Source organism: Nothobranchius furzeri, chromosome 5, assembly GCF_043380555.1.
Source record: "Nothobranchius furzeri strain GRZ-AD chromosome 5, NfurGRZ-RIMD1, whole genome shotgun sequence".
Taxonomy (NCBI): domain Eukaryota; kingdom Metazoa; phylum Chordata; class Actinopteri; order Cyprinodontiformes; family Nothobranchiidae; genus Nothobranchius; species Nothobranchius furzeri.
In genome coordinates, this window is record NC_091745.1 from 29,397,143 (window position 1) to 29,416,496 (window position 19,354).

At 43.1% G+C, this 19,354-nt stretch overlaps 1 protein-coding gene across 1 annotated transcript in view; it reads right to left on the reverse strand.

Annotated features, from left to right (window-relative positions):
* doc2a (double C2-like domains, alpha) overlaps positions 1-19,354 on the reverse strand; it is a 111,949-nt gene that overhangs the window by 54,270 nt on the left and 38,325 nt on the right. Inside the window, exons 2-3 of the mRNA XM_054734186.2 lie at positions 7,608-7,952; positions 4,591-4,670 (exon numbers count right to left, since the gene is read on the reverse strand). Of these exons, the coding sequence (XP_054590161.1) occupies positions 4,591-4,670; positions 7,608-7,947 (420 nt within the window). The 5' untranslated portion in view covers positions 7,948-7,952. The remainder of the gene's footprint in view (positions 1-4,590; positions 4,671-7,607; positions 7,953-19,354) is intronic.

Here is a 19,354-nt window from a genome sequence, read left to right on the forward strand (position 1 = left end):
GGAAAATGTCTAATTTTTAAAAGTTATTGTTCGACTACCATTCTTGAATTATCTTAATTCTATTCTTATTACTTGAGTCCACAAAACAGAACAACATATCTTCTTACGTTCGTAATCCTGTTTGTCTCATGCTCCAGCAGTTTGTTGTAGTCAGCGTTATTAACTGAAAAATATTAAATAATTACTTGTCTTCACAATCACATTTTCTTTATTATTGGTCTCTCCATTTGTGCTTCCATTTCTGATGCATGTTCGTGTTGATTCAGCAACGTATTGTACAGAAAAATCCCAAATAAAACTAATAATGTAAAAAGTTTATAACCTATTTCAAACTGGGGGGAATATTTTTAAAACGTAGAATCAAACAAGCTGAAATAAACCCGACTACAGTTCGTCACGCTTGTCTAAACCCTCCTGCTCACAACCCCCGACACGCCTGAAGCAAACTTTCAGACAACTGTAACAACATACCTGTTCTTACTGAGCTATGACCTGCAGCTAACGGGCTTCCATCGTGTTCATTTACGTAGCTGATACTGTATCGATAAGCTAATTTTAGCTATTTTGCGGGTTGTTTTTTCCTCGTTTCAAAGACTGAAGGACGCGACTCAGCGTCCGTTACATAAACACAGCTGCACACAGTTAGTTCATTAAAGGTTATCTAGCTAAAACTGGGAACATAAAATATCGTCGTTGGCTTATTTTGGTACGAAGCGGTTAGCTAACGCTTCACAATGCAACAAAATGATGACATTTCATCAACTTACCGGAGAAAATCCTTCAGAAACACCGAAAATGAAATACAGTCAATGCAGCAGCGGGACTGGAACTATTCGAAGCTACATAAACCACGTGACTTCCCCATTCCATAGGAGTCTATTGGAGTGTCGTAACTCTCTACAGCTCTGACAGAACCCTGCCCTCCTCTCCCAATGACTGGACAGGAATTCGAGAAACGTGATTGGTAGCCAAGACTCGTGCTCTCATTGGTTCCACCCAAGTTCCTCCCACTGACGCTAGAATCGAGACAAAAAGATTCGTAACGCTGTAGATTTGAGGTTTGTACCTGTAGAATGAAATGTGTGTTTTGAGAGCTTTGATTTCAAACTTGTACCTCTGCTAGTTACAAAACGAAAGTTTCATGTTTCTGAATGAATGTTTGATGTTACAAAATAAAAAATACATGTACAAAATACAATGTTCCTGTTACAAAACAAGAAATACAAGTAGGAATTGAGAATTACAAGTTACAAATCCAAAGTTACATGTGATGAAACATGTTCGAAGTTACAAAACCTGGTACGTTACGCTGAATATTGTCCCAATCCTAGTTCCATACGCACACACACACACACACACACACACACACACACACACACACACACACACACACACACACACACACACGCACACACACACACGCACACACACATACACACACACACACACACACACACACATACACACACACACACACAGACATACACACACGTACACACACGCATGCACACACACACATGCACACATACACGTATGCATGCACACATACACGCACACACACACACACACATACACGCACATGCACACACACATACATGCACGCACACACACATACACACACACACACACACACACACACGCACACACACACACACACACGCACACACACACACACACACACACACACACATTGAGACTGACAAGGCTGCGAGCTTTCAGCGAAGCCTGAAGTTAAATCCAACATTCCAGTTGACAGGTGGGATCACACACTGGGATTTACTGGGAGAACAGTCACTGGGAGCGCTCAAGGACAGGTGACAGGACCGATAAAACAAAATCTACATTTTAATGGTCCATCAGCAGGATCTGGGTCTGTGTACCACCTCACCAGCAGTGATTAAGTTTCTGATTGAGACAATAAAAGACTGAAGACAACATTATTAGAGCGGATGAGTGTCTGAGTCCACAGAGCAGCTTTCACCCGCTCCTCTTTTGTTTGCTGATATTAACAACGCTGAGCGTTCCCCTGCAGGAAGTGGTGCTCTGCACACAGCAGGCAGCGCTGAGCTCATCTGAAACTGGATTACTTTGCAGCAGAAAGAGTCGCTGCCTGAGGGAGAAACCCCTGCTATTTAAGTAGGTCCTCAACCAACCAAAGAAAGGCAAAAAGACTCCAGGAAACTAACGGAGGGCTCAGAGACAGCAGGACATCAAATGACCTCCCATCCACAAGAAAATGAAGCAATCTCAAACTGACTTCTATTAGTGTGATTTACTTTAATGCTGCTGCAGTGTTCTGTCTGCTGGAATCATAACTGGGCCCAGTACACGGAGGACCAGTGTGTCAGGCTGATTCGATTCGTGTCAAGATGTTTTCACTGGAATGTGGAGCCACAGAGAGGTAGCGCTGTAAACACCGACCTGGTTATCCTCCAAATGAAATAAGACAGCAAACAGCTGCTCGCTGATGTCACTAGCATTTATTTAGATGAAGTCAAGGCAGAAAGAAGCTGTTTGTGGTTATTGATGGCTGTCGAGTTAACATCTCATTTACTGACTCACATCTGTCGCTCAGATGAGTTTTCTGTGAGACAGATGAGCTCAGCCATCAGGATGACACCAGGAGAACAAGCAGCTAACAAAGACTCAATGTTTGTGTCACTCGTCAGAGCAAGCTGTCACACAGAAGCTGCGTGGCAGAGAAAAGACCTCGGCTGCAAACATAAACCGTTCCAACCGTTCTAACCCTAACCCGAGCCGTCTGCAGTAAATGTCTGGTTCTGCTCTAAACGTTCCCCGGCCCAAACTGTCAGAATAAGACTCAGTTCCACATTTTTAATCTTAGCTGGTTTTATGTAGACATGCGCCTGCGGCTGACTGGAGTCAGGAGCCGTTCATTTTTCTGCTTTCTAAAAATCTGAGACTGAAAGAGAAAAAATCTAAATATTTAAAAATATTTAACTGGGTCCTGCACAGAGGAAGAACTTTCCCCCAATTTCTAGTCAACTCCGTGAGAACTGAGAGTCGTGTGCTCATGAAAGAGACAGTGACTTACTATTAACCAGCTCGCTGCTCTTCTGTGAGCTGCAGAGACGAGGAGACCTCTGTTGTGATCCAGAGGAATGTGTGGAGGACAGGCTGAGCTGTGAGAAGCTCTGCGAGAGCTCTCAATAGAGCCTCCTCCTCCTGAACATTTTTGAAGCTGCTGGTGTCTCTGGAGCATCGGTGCTGCTCGAAGCACCGGTTCGACTCCTCTACGCAAACGCATACACTCATACACAAAGCAGTGGGATCAGAGATCTGCAACGCTTTGTTTTCAACTGCTTAGCTCTCAGAGGAGTGCTGAGCTGCTCTCATATTAAATATGAATGTTTTAGTTTAAAAATAACTCCTGACACATTTTATGGGAGGATCAAACCTGAAACTTAGTTAGAAGGTCAGCAGATGTCTGTCAAGATGGGTTGGAGCAACACGTCTGGGTAAATGTGCAATGGCCCCACCCCTTTTCTGAGTGGACAACACTACCCGTCTGCTTCTCTATGCCAAACATTCGGTTCAGGCTGAAGATGCTCCAGTAGCACAGACCTGGCACACAGGCACCTTAATAATAACGCATGTGAAATGTTTTCCTTGCAGACTGATGTAACTTTAGTCTTTTCATTGGCTCTGCTGTAAATATGAGTTTCCTCACCTGTTTGGATAAATCAGCACAAGTGCTCAACAGTGAACCCAACCCTTCGTGTGTATCAACACAGAAGAAGCTTTTACATGCTAGAAATGCCATGTATGGTTTGTCGTGATGTTTAATAAGCTATGTGTGAAGAGTTCAGAAGCCAAATCAGATAAAAAAAAACCTTTTGATCTAAATCTGCTAACTTTGCTTTGACTGTAATCACCTGCATTAAATGTAAAAATATGCATTGCTTGGTTCTTTTAAAACACAGATTAAAAAGAAGAACCGATCAATGCAAGTTAACCAGCTACACAGAAGGGTTAGTGTTAGTGTAGATGGAGCTCCTGAGGCGTGAACCTACAGAAGCATCATTGTGCCACTGATCAACGATCACTAACCCTAACCATCCATAAACAATGACATTCACCTGCATGGATGTGACTACTTCCTGAAGGTGGCACTCACCGACAGAACAAATCAACATTTTGTTCTACTCTGCATCTTTCCAGCTGCTTTTCACACCAAAAACTGGTTTGCTGCAGCTTTCTCTGTCATCTTTAGCACCTGCTCTAGGACTTGGTTTTCCAGGTCAGTGAACACACGGATCCAGACAAACAGAAACACCGCTCTCTGAGGGTTCCCTCCTCCTGCAGCCAGGAACACCAGTTACAGCAGGAGGAACTGTTGTAACTCCAGGTTTGGTTTATGTTGTTAGACTGCTAAAGCTGAAACATCTAGAGATGACTTGACTCTGACCATAACAACCCAGATCTAAATAACTGTTTGTGAAAACTTTAGATTTCAAGTAAAAATGGAGCCAACAAAGTGAAATGAAGACAACGGTTCTTGATGCAGGCAAAGCTCACGGGAAACCCTTCCTTCATGTGTATAAAACAGAGTAAGTGAGAGGTTCTCACCTTGGCCCGGATCACGGTACAGTGCAGCTCACTGGAGTTCTGGTCGTATCTCAGCTCAAACTCCAGCGTTCCCAGAGCAGCTGGAGAAACAGAGACGATAATCAGAAATCCTAAAAACAGCTCAGTGTTCAGCCAGAACATCAGGAAAACATTGCTCAGAGTCTAGCAGAATACATGAAGCATGCGAGAGAGGAGGAGAGCTCAGAAACGCAGAACATTCAGAGAACCCAAATCCAGTTCAGTGGAGCGGCTCCCGTCACACGAATCTCAACACGTCACATGTCAACATGGAAAATCCCCTAAAGTCCAGAACAAACACGTTCTTCTGGGCTGGAGCAAGCATCCTACACACACACGCGCACACACACGCGCGCACACACACACACACACGCACGCACGCGCACACACACACACACTCACACACATGCACGCACACACACACACACGCACGCACACACACACGCACACACACACGTGCACGCGCGCGCGCGCAAACACACGCACACACACACACACGCACAAACACACACACACACACACATGCGTTCAATGACTAATAAAAATCAGGAACTTGGTTCAGGCGTCAACACTCAAACAACCTTTTACGAAGCATTTATCCTGAAGTAGAACCAGAACCAGGAGCAGCCTGAGCTACTGTAAGGACTAAAGAGAGCCAAAGAGTCACAAATGTTCAAAATGACTAAAGAATGACAGTGACTGAATTGAAACGAGTCACTGACCCTAAACAAGTCACCAAACTCCAAACAGACTCTAATCAGAGTTCAGGAAGAAGCAGGAGCTTCAGCTCGAGTCCAGATGAACACATGAGTGAAGGGATGCAGTTGGACTCAACAAGCCCACAGACTGGGAAGACGTGGTTTAATTTCAGTCTGGGGGTGATGCTCACAGAGAGAAGGACTCCGAACTATCCCTCCTCTTCACCTCCCTCAGAGGATTTCTGCAGAAGTCTCCCAGAGTGAAACTGAATTCAACAGAAGTCCTGCAGGTTGTTGACGTTCCGGCATGAAGGCTGAAGCAACGTGGAACCACAAAAGCTCTGATTCAATAAACATGAACAAACATCTGATCCCCAAGCTGTCGTCACAATGAACCAAACAGAAACAACGATTTGATGTCCTTATCTTCTGAGCCAGACCTGGTTTGACTCAGGATGTCCTGTGGTCGAGTCAGGGTTCACCGAGGTTCTGCTCCCCTCTGGAAGCTTCTGTGAAGAGGCTTTATCTAAGTCTGTAAAGGGTTGGTGTGGATGTCGATGAAAAATACCATTTTATTATTTCTATGTAAACATTTTTTACTGCAAAAAATGAATATAAACATTTGTGACTTGTTTGTTTTTCGCATGAAAATAATCTCATGGTTCTGTGAAGATGAACGAATTCTAACCATGGTCCTTCCTGCCTGGGTTCAACAATCGACACTGGGTCTGAGTTGGATCTGATTTGAACAGTTTTATCAAACAGAAACCAGGACCAGGGCGGTTCTGCTGGGTCTCTCACCAAGCCCAAACTGTCAGGCTCTCTGCTGGTTCTTCTGCAGCTCGTTTCACAAAATGAAACCTCACAACGCTCGGTTTGCTTGTTTGAACGTTTCTGCTTCCACCTACACGGTTCACAGCAGCCCGAGGCAGCGGCTATCAGCCACAGAAACCTGTGCTCAGTCACTCAGAGCTTCAGCAGAACGCTCAGCAGAACAGGAACATCTTCAGAGATCTCATCATCCACGTTAGAAATGTTCGGTTTGATCAAAGATGCAAGTTCTAGTTTCTGCAGGTTGTCAAATACTCAGCTCCTCCCTCAGGTTTCTCTGCTCTGATGAATCCAAAGTCTCATCAGTCGACACAAAAATGACTAATCATCTGTCTGCTGCTGCTAAACCAGGACTGGTTCTGTAAAAACCTTCAGAGGTGAATCAAAGAAGCTGAGAAACTAACCGGACCAGCAGAGCCTAAGAATCCCTCCTCAGCTGCACGGAGACTTGTCTGAGGTCCAAACCGGGCCCTCAGGTCTGATCAGGTCTAAAATAGTTCTTATCAGACCCGGACTGGTCCAGCTGATGAAACCCATCTGATCCAAGCTGCATGTTTTATTTTCCCAACATGCAGACATGAATTATTCATGTTGGTCTCTACTGGACGATTTCATTTCAAACCTTCATCTGTTGGAACGTCGTCGGTTCTCCTGTTTGGTCTATAAAACCTGATGTCGCTCAGCTGATGTCCTCGTGTCACACACACCGTAAAGCTCTGGATTATTCATTTGTGTTTGACAACAACAGATGAATGATTCTGTGAGCTGAGATGGGCTCAGGGGTTGGTTCTGCGTGTCGGAGCAGCAGAAAGGAACTCGACCAGGGAGAAGCTGCAGCTTTTCATTCCTGAAACGTTTTATTATCTCCTCTTGTTTTAATGTTTCTCAGAAAGAAGAGCTTGAAAAAGTAGCTCCAGGGATGCAAACAGTTTATAATTATCAATTTAAATAATGAGTCTGAAAGAGTCGATCACTGAAACACTGTTGATGTGACTTTAGGTACCTGGAGTTAGATCTGAAGCTAACAGAGAACTTATCCAGGATCTGGAAAGCCTCCAGGTTCTTTTGGATGAAGATGATTTTAGTTGATGACAGAAAAATGCCCACCCTACGTTTGAGAGATCTTCAGTCTTTGTTTGGAAGTGACAGATGTGTCAGGAGACTGATCCAGCCTGCTGCTGCTGAGACCTCCTGAACGGTAGAAACAAGGACCCTGTGGTGATCTGTCTTAAACCTCACGAGGCAGACTGTGTGTACTGGTTTGGCTCCCACTTCCAGGTCTCGTTGTCACATGTTGAGCCACCAGCCAGAAACCCACATTAGGACTGCCCCGGTCCCGCAGGAGAACTGCCTTTAAATGTGTAAGTGGACCAGAACTGATGAGAAACTCATTGTGGAAAACAAACAAACAAACAAACACTCAAAAAGACACAAACACACAAACAGACACATGCCGACAGTGAGGCTCACTGCTGTCGTCACTGTCGTCGCTGTTGATCTCCACCGACGTTTCCATGCTGCTGTTCTGGGACAACGACCCGCCTCCACCCCACCTGCCATGGGCCCTCAGGGGGGACAGGAGCTGAGCCCCACCCATTGTGGCCGCCGCTGGGGGGCTAAGGGCTATGGGGGAGGAGCCGGGGTTTGGAGACAGGGCGGGGTTTGGAGATGTGGGGGTGGGGGAGGTGGGCGAGAGGCGGGGAAAATAGGCGGAGATCTGTCGGATGGGCCTGATTGGTCCGGGACAGACGTCTATAGCCATGTGTTCCTGGATGGAGATGCTGAGCTTCTTTCCTCTCTGTACCGTCATAGAGTCTGAAACAGAACCAGAACTGGAGTCAGAACCTGCAACCAATGATATCTGACCCAGAACCAGCTCCGGCACAAATAAAACACGCAGAAAGATCCCAGCTGGACCAGAGTGAGTGGAGTTTTAGCAACATCTAACAGTTTGTTAAAAAGACTTTGTTTTCCAAGCATCGTTAAATTAAAACCAACAATGGGTTTGTTTCTGTGAGTGATGCCATCTTGGTAGTCATGTGACATTCATAAATGAATCCAAATGGCTCATTTTCTTTTTTATCTTCATTTGTTTCATTCAAAGTTTTAAATATATATATATATAAATAACAACAAAAACATACATAAACATAAACACCAAACAATTTGAATGAAAAGGGGCTGAAGGAAGAATATCTTATATTTTCTGCCCCTATTTACAAACCAAACTGTTTAATAATGCTTCCATACAATTCTCAATAAACAACAAAACAAAACGAAACACAGATTCATTTTATAATCTTGTAACTTACAGACCGAATCAGACACCAACTGAATGTAGGTTATTGTAGTTCTGTAATACACTTGATTTTATACATTTTTTAAATATATTTAGTGACTTTGATTCTTTTAAGTCTCTGCTGAGGTTGTTCCATATTCTCACACATTTACAGAGATAGTCATCTCCTTCTTTCTGGTTCTAAATTTCATTTTTTAAACACTTCAGTTCCTTTTAAGAAATAATTACTAACTCTTTTTTCAAACATTTTCTGAATGTTGGTGGGTAACGTATTGGTTTTAGCTTTAGACATAGTTTGCAATATTTTCATATTCACTAGATCATAAAATTTCAGTAGTTTATATGTGATGAATAACGGGTTGGATGGATCTCTAGTGATTGTTATTAATGATTCTCAATGCTCTTTTCTGTAGAATAAACAGTGGTTGTGTATGAGTTTTACATGTGGATCTCCATATTTCTACACAGTAAGTCAAGTATGGAACAATTAGTCAGCAATCCAGAACTATTCAGTAAAAACTTAACTGTATGTAGTACAGCAATGGCTTTGGCAATGTTACCTCTGATATAACCTGTGTGTGACTTCCAGGTTGTAGCTTCATCAAACATGACTCCTAAATATTTCATTTCTTTCACCCTTTGAATGTCCATTTAGTCTTACTGTTACGTCTTTGTTGTCTCTGTCATTAAACAATATAAAATTTGTTTTGCCCTTCAAAGTGAACTGCGAGAACTGAGTCCTTCTTAGAAAACTGGTCATTGGTCTTTCAGTGACTGGATCAGTTCTTTGAGGTAAATTGCTCCTGAATGAGCGGCTCCCCTCAAAGAACCATACGTCTCCTCACTGGATCAGGAATTGAAACAGGAAGTGCAGGTAACAACCGGATAAACAGAGTTCCAAAAATGACACAGTTGACATGCATTCATGAGACCGCATGCTGAGGGTCTAAGTTCACTGTAGCCATATTGGTCAAGTCTGCAGAAGGAGATTTCAGTGTGTCGAGGCCAAAGTTTTATCAAGCCACCCTGTATATAGTCCAGCCACGACCCATACACAGAGCTCAGTCGTGGAGTGGGATCTACAGTTGTCTTTCAAACTTCTGGGAGACGCAGCTGTGAGAAGTCCAGACGGCCGGCTCTGAGGAGGACTGTCGCCCCATAGCTCGCTAGCCATTTCAAACGCACCTGGAAGCTTTTGGATCCGCAGGTTTGTAACATACACACATGCAGGAAACCAACACACACAGACCGATGTGCATTAGAACATCAGAACACCCTAACCGTACTTAAAATGTCATAAATCCTAACCCTAACCCGAGCAAACATAAAAACAGAAGAACAAGACCGTGAACAAGAAGACCGTCGTATACGACACACTTTAAAAACCTGCGGATAGCCAACATGGGCAATAAACAAAGGAAAACAACAAACAACAACAGAAACACAAGGCAAACCAAAATGAAGAACCAAAAACCCAGAAAGACAAGAACTAAACCAGTGATAACCCTTCCTTACATCAAAGCACAACAATGACAAACACAACACAACTACACACAACAGTTCGACAACAGCTAGTACACTGACATGACTAGATACCAGCTGGACTCCAAACTGCTGTAATCTCTGCAATAAAACATACAGAACCCGGAGAACCCGGACGCCAACTCGGCACACGAACAACAGACCAAAGGAAGGAGTGTGAGAAAAGAACCAAGAACTGGAACTTGACGGGTTTTACAGAACAAACGCACAAAAGAAGCTCTGGATGATGGCTGGAGACGGGGTCCTTGCCCTGCAGCTTGTGTGGATGTGTGCAGTTACCCGGATGTAAAAAGTAACGTTCAGTGGGTCCATATTCCTGGCCTCATACTGTTAAAGAAGATGCAAATACATCCTTTTTCTGAAAGAAGGACTTAAGCACATCAATCTGCCCTAATCTCAAATCCTGTTTGTTTCCTGGATTTTTTTCTCAATTGTCTCCTCTTCGTGAGGATGAACTTTATCAGCTGACGATTACGTCCCTTCCTCCTCTCGAGTCTTTGGTCGACCGGCAAAATGGCGTGTTTATCGCTCGGAGAAGAGACAGACCAGTTTATGTTAGTAGCTCAAACTCTGCAGTTTGGATAGCCAAAGCTTTATGCCAAAGGATTATGAGTTCCTTTCAGTCTGTCGCTGCGTCGGTCGGTAGATAAAGAAGCCCTGAAGTAGATTAAGTGCAGACATTTCACATGCTACTCCAGGTACAGAAATTCATGGTTCCCAGTTCTGTAGTGTCTGGTACCCAAGGCAGGGAGCGTCTCCTCCCTGAGTTCCTCTCATTTGATAATACAGTTGGGTCACTCTAACTTGGGCTTCTCAACTCTGTCAGGGTTGACACTGTCAAGCTTCATGTCACCAAGCTCAAAAGGGAAGTCCCTTCCCCCCGACCACCGTGGTCCACACTGCTGAGGTCTCTCTGTATTACTTGGGTCCAGATGAACACAGGTCTGTTGTGGAGTTCTCTCCTTTCTGTAATAACATCTTCTTTGCTCAGTCTCCGGCTACTGTGAAACGTGTTGTATTCAGCGGTCCGACCATGGTTCGGGTTAGTGTGGTAGACAGGGTACTGCATGAGCTCTCTTCAGGTTCCGGCCTCATCTTTCAGCCTGTGACCTACTCCTGGTCCTCCTCTGACTGTCATTTTCCTTACTACATATGTCAACTGCTGTCTGTCCCTTGGATAGGAGTACACACTACTCCGTCACTTCTCTGCATGGTTGAGCCCCTTGGGGAACTCGCTCTGTCATTTGGGGGACCGTCTAAACAAAACTCTGACGCCTAAAGTTCCAAATGGTACTGCACCTCCACCTCCACTATCTACCGGCAACCCGCCTCCAATTCCACCTCCATCTCTTCTCGTACCTCCAGAGGCATTTGGGGGGGGGGGGGGGGGGGGGTGATTTTTATCTCCTCACCCTCTGTTCTCTGTTTCAAGTTACCCAGGTTCTGTTTTGAGTGTGTGTGTTTGTGCGTGGATATAATTCATGTCTATACATAACGTACAGACTTGGCTGTCTTTGATGTTGTCCTGCTGTGGGTTTCGACCACATATGTCAGACTCAAGGCCCGCGGGCCAGATGCGGCCCGCGGAGCATTTTTATGTGGCCCGCGAGATAAATATAAAAAATATATTAAAACTGGCCCGCTGGCCGATTTTACCACAAAGACTTCAACTCCCATGATGCTTTGCGGCGTCAGCGCGGAGCCGACGCGCCCCCTCTTTGTGTTTTTCCAGCGCCTGCTGCCGGTGTCTGCAGCTCCGCTGTCTCGGACAAACTAAACACTCCTCTCACTCAGCGCCGAGTTCACTCAGCTGTTTTCTGACGTTGAAGCCCAGAAACGGAGATTCTAGCCGCTCAGTAATGTGTTCACGACTGAAAGAGAAAGTTTTCCAACTAACGTCCAGACAGAGCTGATATAACTCCAGCGAGCAGCGACACGCTCAAACCAGCACGGCTCTGTGGCTGCTGTCGTTGTGTTTCCTCCCCGACACACAACGACGTGGTCAAGCTGCTCAGACATGTTCATCAGCACAAACCTATGTGAGCACCTGTTGTCATTTAATGTTGTCATTATTATGATGAAGATGAGCAAAACAACAGGAGTCTCCTCCTCAGCTCAGATCAACCCCATGATGCAGGTATCTGGCTGGAACAGGTGAGCATCACAGTAAACCAGTGGAGCAAACTGAGCTTTAAATATGTTGGTTTTATGCTCTTTTTCTGCTCCAAAACATGAAAGTTAACAGGTGAGATGTTGCATTTTCATTTAAGATAAAATGATATTTTTATTTTGTTGTTGGCCCGTGAGAAAAGATTTAACCTACAGTAAACAGGAAGTGGAAAGGCTGCAGATAGATGAATAGAATAGAAAATCCCTTTATTGTTCCTCAGTGGAGAAAGCTAGACGTCACAGCAGCGATGACACTTATTACAGGAGAAAAAAAGAGAATAAATAATAAGAAAAATGAATAAACAAGAAAACATGAATCCTGAATAGATTTTAAAAATGCTGATTATACCACAAGTAATGAATACTACTGATGCCTTTTATTTAAAACTGACTTGCTCGTGTGTAATTTGGTTATTCCACATTCAGTGTTAATGCAGAAATAAGTTTGTTTCCAAATTAAAAGTTCAAAATTGCATATATGTTGATAAAGAAAATGTGCAAATTTGCCGTCACTTTTTCAAAAAGTGTTAAGTTTGGCCCTCGACTCCGTCCCAGAGTTTCATTTCGGCCCCGTGTGAGTTTGAGTTTGACACCCCTGCCCTAGATCTATGACGACTAGCTTCATAACAGTGAAATGCGGTTAGATCTGCTAACTGTTAAAATGAATCCAAATTCAATTATCTTTAATTTTCTATTTTAAGATTTAAAATTTTCACAAATTTTAAACCCTGATTTAATTTTCTATTTACATTTGAATTTTTAGAATACTCACATATAGGTTTGATTATTAACACTGATGACCTTCTTTTGTTTCTTCTTCCTTTCTTCTTTTTTCATTTTAATATTTCCTTTGAGGATTCATACAACTACATATTTCCATTGTGTTGATTACAGTTAATTACAGTACATTACTTTATCACAAACATTTTATGCTTTTCATTGATTTCAATAGAAATTTTTGTCAGTTATGATTAATTTGCTCTTCCTAATTTGTATTCCCTTAATTAAATCTTCCATTAATTGCTTTTAAAATATTTCATTTTCCCCATCATATCTTACAGGGTTTTGTTTATTTGGTTTGTTTATGCACTTTTTTCAGTGCATGTAGCTTACTACATCCACATCATTCAGCTGACCTCCTTTCACATGATCTCCACACACATAGCACACATAGTACTAGTGGTTTTTTTATTAGTTCTTTTCCATCAGACATCATCTGTGAGGGTCTACGGTCAAATGTCCTGTGTGTGTGTGTGTGTCTATTTAGATGCTTTGCTGAGTTTCACCAGATGTCCTCGCTGCTGGGAATGACATTGCTGCTTCTCCAACCATCGCCTGGCTTCTGCTTCCTGCTGCTCTGGGTTCTGGTTCCTCTGAAGTTCTGGACCTCCTCAGGGAATTCCTGTCTCTTGGCTTCACTGTGGATCACTGCAGTTCGCTATGTTCTGGTCCGTTTCTCCTCATGGCTCTGGCTTCCTTCTCATTGCGGTCCCTGCCTGTGGATTTCGTTAAGTGGGATTACAATTTGCTGATTGGGACATCTGTTGACTGTTCTGCTGCGTGAGGGTTTGCTTTTCCTCACTCCTGCTGCTTCGGTGCCTAAGAACAAGCTCTGTCTTCCTCTGCTGAGTCCTCAGGGCCTCTAAAGTTGTCCAACGCCCCGTGGTCTCTGTCCATGACTCCGTGCTCTTGGAAAGGGGGGATATGTAGCGTCCCCAAAGGCCAAATATTTACATCAAAATGACCAGAAATTCACTTTTAATTTCTAGACACAAACATTCTATCTGTCTGGCCTCCAAACATGAAGCCCTGCACAAGGAGACATAATAATTCCTAGTTAGCTTTTCTCGGCTGGAACAAAAGTCATGCGGAAGACGAGACTTTCTGCACTTCCACTCTGAATAAAGTTCATCTTACTTGAATCATAAATGACCTTTCTAAAACGTGATAATTGCAAAAGTTTCATATAATTATCTCTTGTTAAATCCCATGTGTGCATTAATCAATGATGTGTTAATATAATTTTTTTTCCTGTAATGATCCATTTCAGATCTTAAATTACACCAGATTAGTGTCTGTTGATTTAATGTAAATCTATCCATCACATTATATTAAGAATAATATTAATTTTTAAAATTTTTGCTTCACATTAAGAGTTAACCTCTCTGAGTATCTGAGTGAAGGCGTGACTTCTGACGTATTTTGATAACGCCTTTTTAAACGTGTCAGATTGTGATTTGTCTGTTTCTAAACAATAAAGTTAACAAAAGCTAGAACACTTCCTGGTTTAGCCAGTCTTTGCTTGATAAAGCCAGTCAGGTGAACAAGCATTTTGACACCATCCATTCTTTTGACCCCAAGGTCAAAGCCTCTGCAACACTTGTGAGTGATTTCAGACACGACGGCTCTTTTAAGAGCCACCCAACACCTCAGACAGACATCTTACTTGCAGACCCCAGTTGCACCTCATGGCTGGACTAGAAATCTGAATTCAAAGGGAACTACACCTCTTTGGGTTCCTGTGAACCTCACCACTCGAGGCGCTTTCGTCCGGATTGCCGATGGGCAACCATCACACTCTGTCAGACTCTGCACGATTGCATCTGATGGTTTTATACTAAATAAAGTCTAGGAAGATGCGCATGCGCTGACGGCCGATCACCGGACACAGCAGCGTTTGAAGCTGATGGCAGCTCGTTAGCAAACATCCACAAACAATTAAGACACATTTTTGCCTAATTTAACTACTGACAACGAAAAAATAATCTGGTAAGTATAACTCACTCAATCTGGAGGTAAGTGAAGGAAATTTAGAAAGATTGTTAAATTATATTGACGAAGTTTTTGAAGTTTTCGTCATGGGTCCGAAGAAATCAGCAGCTGAGGCTGGAACACCTGCTGGGACCAAGAGGAGCCGTCCTCAGGACTCGCCTGAGGCCTCATCTCCCCGGAAGGACATAGTAGAATTATTAGATTCTATTGATAAACGGCTTCTGGGATTTGAGGGGCGACTTCATATGCTCGAGGTTCTACACCAGGAGTTTCAGAACCTCCGAACATCTCTGGAATTCAGTCAGGAGCAGGTTGAGCGGCTCGCTGCTGAGAATGCGTCTCTGCGGGAGTCCGTTTCTTCCCTGGAAGAGGGAATGACGCGGATCGCCCAGGACAACAAGATTCTGAAGGAGACGGTTTTGGACCTTCAGGCCCTTAGCATGAGGGATAATCTGGTGTTCGCAGGCCTGCCGGAGCAGGCGGGAGGGGCGGAGAACTGCGAGCAAACAATAAAGAACTTTCTCCAGACCCAAATGAAGATACCCGAAGAAACGGTTAAAAACATCACCTTTAACCGGCTACATCGCCTTGGAGCTAGACGAGTGGACAGCAGAAGACCTCGTCCCATCGTGGCTAAATTTGAACATTTTAAGCAGAAGGATCTTGTTAAAAGTCACGGAAGAGAGCTCAAAGGGAAAGATTTCAGCGTTAACGATCAGTTCCCTAAGGAAATTCTGGATCGGCGCCGGGTCCTCTTTCCGCTGCGCAAAAAGTTTATCCAGGATGGGAAGAGGGCTGTCATCTCGGTGGATAAGCTTTATGTGGACAATAAGCTTTACAAGGAGCGAGGAGTGACTGACTGGCTGTATTAGCCCAACATCAGGTCAGGCATTTACTATTCTTATCAGGATTCACTGGGTTTGATCACGTCAGGATTAAACAGCTGCTAAATCCGTATTCTAGATGATAAGATCACCTGTTCTTCACCACCTCACACCCCTACCACCTTTTCTTTTTAGTTCTTTCTTCTTTTTTAACCTGTATCTGTATTTTCCTTTCCTCTTTACCTGCTTCTGCACCTCTACACCTGTATGGCACAACCACACAACTTTCCAACACTGCGTCAGACTCGACACACACACACATGCGCACGCACGCACACACACACACACACACACACACACGCACACACATACGCACACACGCACACGCGCACACACACACACACACACACACACACACACACACACACACACACACACACACACACACACACACACACACATAGATATATTAAATTCACAGCACAATATCATAATTTATGAGTCAAATAATACAACCACAAAACACTGTTGGATCTTTATTATTATTAATATTATTATTATTTACGTTTCTGTTATTTATTAACATACTATTTTATACATTTATATACTTATTCCATCTTATTCACATGAAGGCGTCATATTTTAGCTACTCACACACACATCTATGGGTGCACTAAGATTTGTCTCATGGAACGTACATGGAGCTGGCTCCATAGAGAAAAGAATAAAGATTTTTGATAAACTAAAGAGAGTGCAAGCAGACGTAATATTGTTACAAGAGACTCATAGATCTGCCACATCCACAGATGAACTTAAAATACCTGAGTTTCCCAGCATGTTCTCTGCCTGCTATAACTCTAGGCAAAGAGGTGTAGCTATTTTAATACACAAAAACATCAATTTCACAGTATTGGACACAGTCTCTGATCCAGAGGGTAGATTTATAATGTTAAAATTATCTGTACAGAACCAAAGCTTATTTATCGTCAGCATATGCTGTCCAAATATTGATGACCCTCCATTCTTTCATAATTTTTTCTCTGTACTCTCAGAACACTTGGACTGTCCACTTATACTAGGAGGTGATTTTGATTTTTGGATGAATTCCTTAACAGACAGACTCAGTACAGCTGGGACTCAGCACAATTGGCAATCCACTAATGTAGTTAAACAGTACATGAGTGATTATGGGCTTTGTGATGCATGGCGATCTCTTCATCCTAACCGTAGAGAGTATACTTTTTTCTCACACGTCCATCACTCTCATTCACATTTGGATTATTTTCTAGTCAGCAGCTCATTGTTGACTGACATTTAAGACACTGAGATACACCCCATAGTTGTCAGCGACCATGCTCCGGTTTCTTTAACTCTGGTAAATAAGAAGACAATCCCACCAAGCAAAAACTGGAGGTTTAATACATCACTGCTTAAAGACGAAGGTTTTATAGATTTTTTTAAAAAGGAGTGGGCTTTATATTTAGAACATAATGACCTGCCTGGAACATCAGCATCTATTCTTTGGGAGGCAGGAAAGGCAGTGATGAGAGGTAAAATAATCTCTTTCTCATCACATAAGAAAAAAACGGAAAACAAACGTATTCAGGAGTTAGAAGAAATCATTAAGTCCTTAGAGGCATCAAGAAGAGTTAATGAGCAAATTACGTAAAGCTAAATTAGAACTTCATGGAATTATTGACAAAAAGACACAATTTTTAGCACAAAGACTACGAATAGAAAACTTTGAACATAGTAATAAATCAGGTAAATTTTTGGCTAGCCAGTTCAAAATAAATAAAGAGAAAACTACCATATCTGCTGTTAAAGACTCAACCGGGAATATACAGGTGCTGGCCAGTAAATTAGAATATCATCAAAAGGTTGAAAATATTTCAGTAATTCCATTCAAAACGTGAAACTTGTACATTATATTCATGCAATGCACACAGACCAATGTATTTCCGATGTTTATTACGTTTAATTTTGATATTTATAGGTGACAACCAATGAAAACATCAAATCTGGTATCTCAGAAAATTAGAATATTCTAAAGGCCAATGAAAAAATGTTTGTTTCTCTAATGTTGGCCAACTGAAAAGAATGAACATGAAAAGAATGTGCATGTATAGCACTCAATACTTAGTCGGGGCTCCTTTTGCCTCAATAACTGCAGTAATGCGGCGTGGCATGGACTCGATCAGTCTGTGGCACTGCTCAGGTGTTATGAGAGCCCAGGTTGCTCTGATAGTCGTCTTCAGCTCCTCTGCATTGTTGGGTCTAGCGTATTGCATCCTCCGCTTCACAATACCCCATAGATTTTCTATGGGGTTAAGGTCAGGCGAGTTTGCTGGCCAATCAAGGACAGGGATACCATGGTCCTTGAACCAGGTGCTGGTGGTTTTGGCACTGTGTGCAGGTGCCAAGTCCTGTTGAAAGGTGAAGTCTGCATCCCCATAAAGTTGGTCAGCAGCAGGAAGCATCAAGTGCTCTAAAACTTCCTGGTAGACGGCTGCATTGACCCTGGACCTCAGGAAACAGAGTGGGCCAACACCGGCAGATGACATGGCACCCCACACCATCACTGACGGTGGAAACTTTACACTGGACCTCATGCAACGTGGATTCTGTGCTTCTCCGCTCTTCCTCCAGACTCTGGGTCCTTGATTTCCAAAGGAAATGCAGAACTTGCTTTCATCAGAAAACATAACTTTGGACCACTCAGCATCAGTCCAGTCCTTTTTGTCCTTGGCCCAGGCGAGACGCTTCTTGCGCTGTTTCATGTTCAAGAGTGGCTTGACACACGGAATGCGACACCTGAATCCCATGTCTTTCATGAGTCTCCTCGTGGTGGTTCTTGAAGCGCTGACTCCAGCTTCAGTCCACTCTTTGTGGATCTCCCCCACATTTTTGAATGGGTTTGTCGTCACAATTCTCTGCAGGGTGCGGTTATCCCTAGAGCTTGTACACTTTTTTCTACCACATTTTTTCCGTCCCTTCGCCTGTCTGTTAATGTGCTTGGACACAGAGCTCTGCGAACAGCCAGCTTCTTTAGCAATCACCTTTTGTGTCTTGCCCTCCTTGTGCAAGGTGTCAATGATTGTCTTTTGGACAGCTGTTAAGTCAGAAGTCTTCCCCATGATTGTGGTGCCTTCAAAACAAGACTGAGGGACCTTTTAAAGGCCTTTGCAGGTGTTTTGAGTAAATCAGCTGATTAGAGTGGCAGCAGGTGTCTTCTATATTCAGCCTTTTCAGAATATTCTAATTTTTTGAGATACCAAATTTGGAGTTTTCATTAGTTGTCACTTATGAATATCAAATTTAAATGTAATGAACATTGGAAATACATTGGTCTGTGTGCATTGCATGAATATAATGTACAAGTTTCACGTTTTGAATGGAATTACTGAAATATTTTCAACCTTTTGATGATATTCTAATTTACTGGCCAGCACCTGTACTTTATGACCCTGAAAGCATAAACAACACTTTCAGAGACTTTTACCAAACTTTGTACTCACCACAGATAAACCCATCAGATAACAAGATCGATGAGTTCCTTGACAGGATAACACTTCCTAAATTATCAGACAGCCAAGTTACAGTCCTGGACT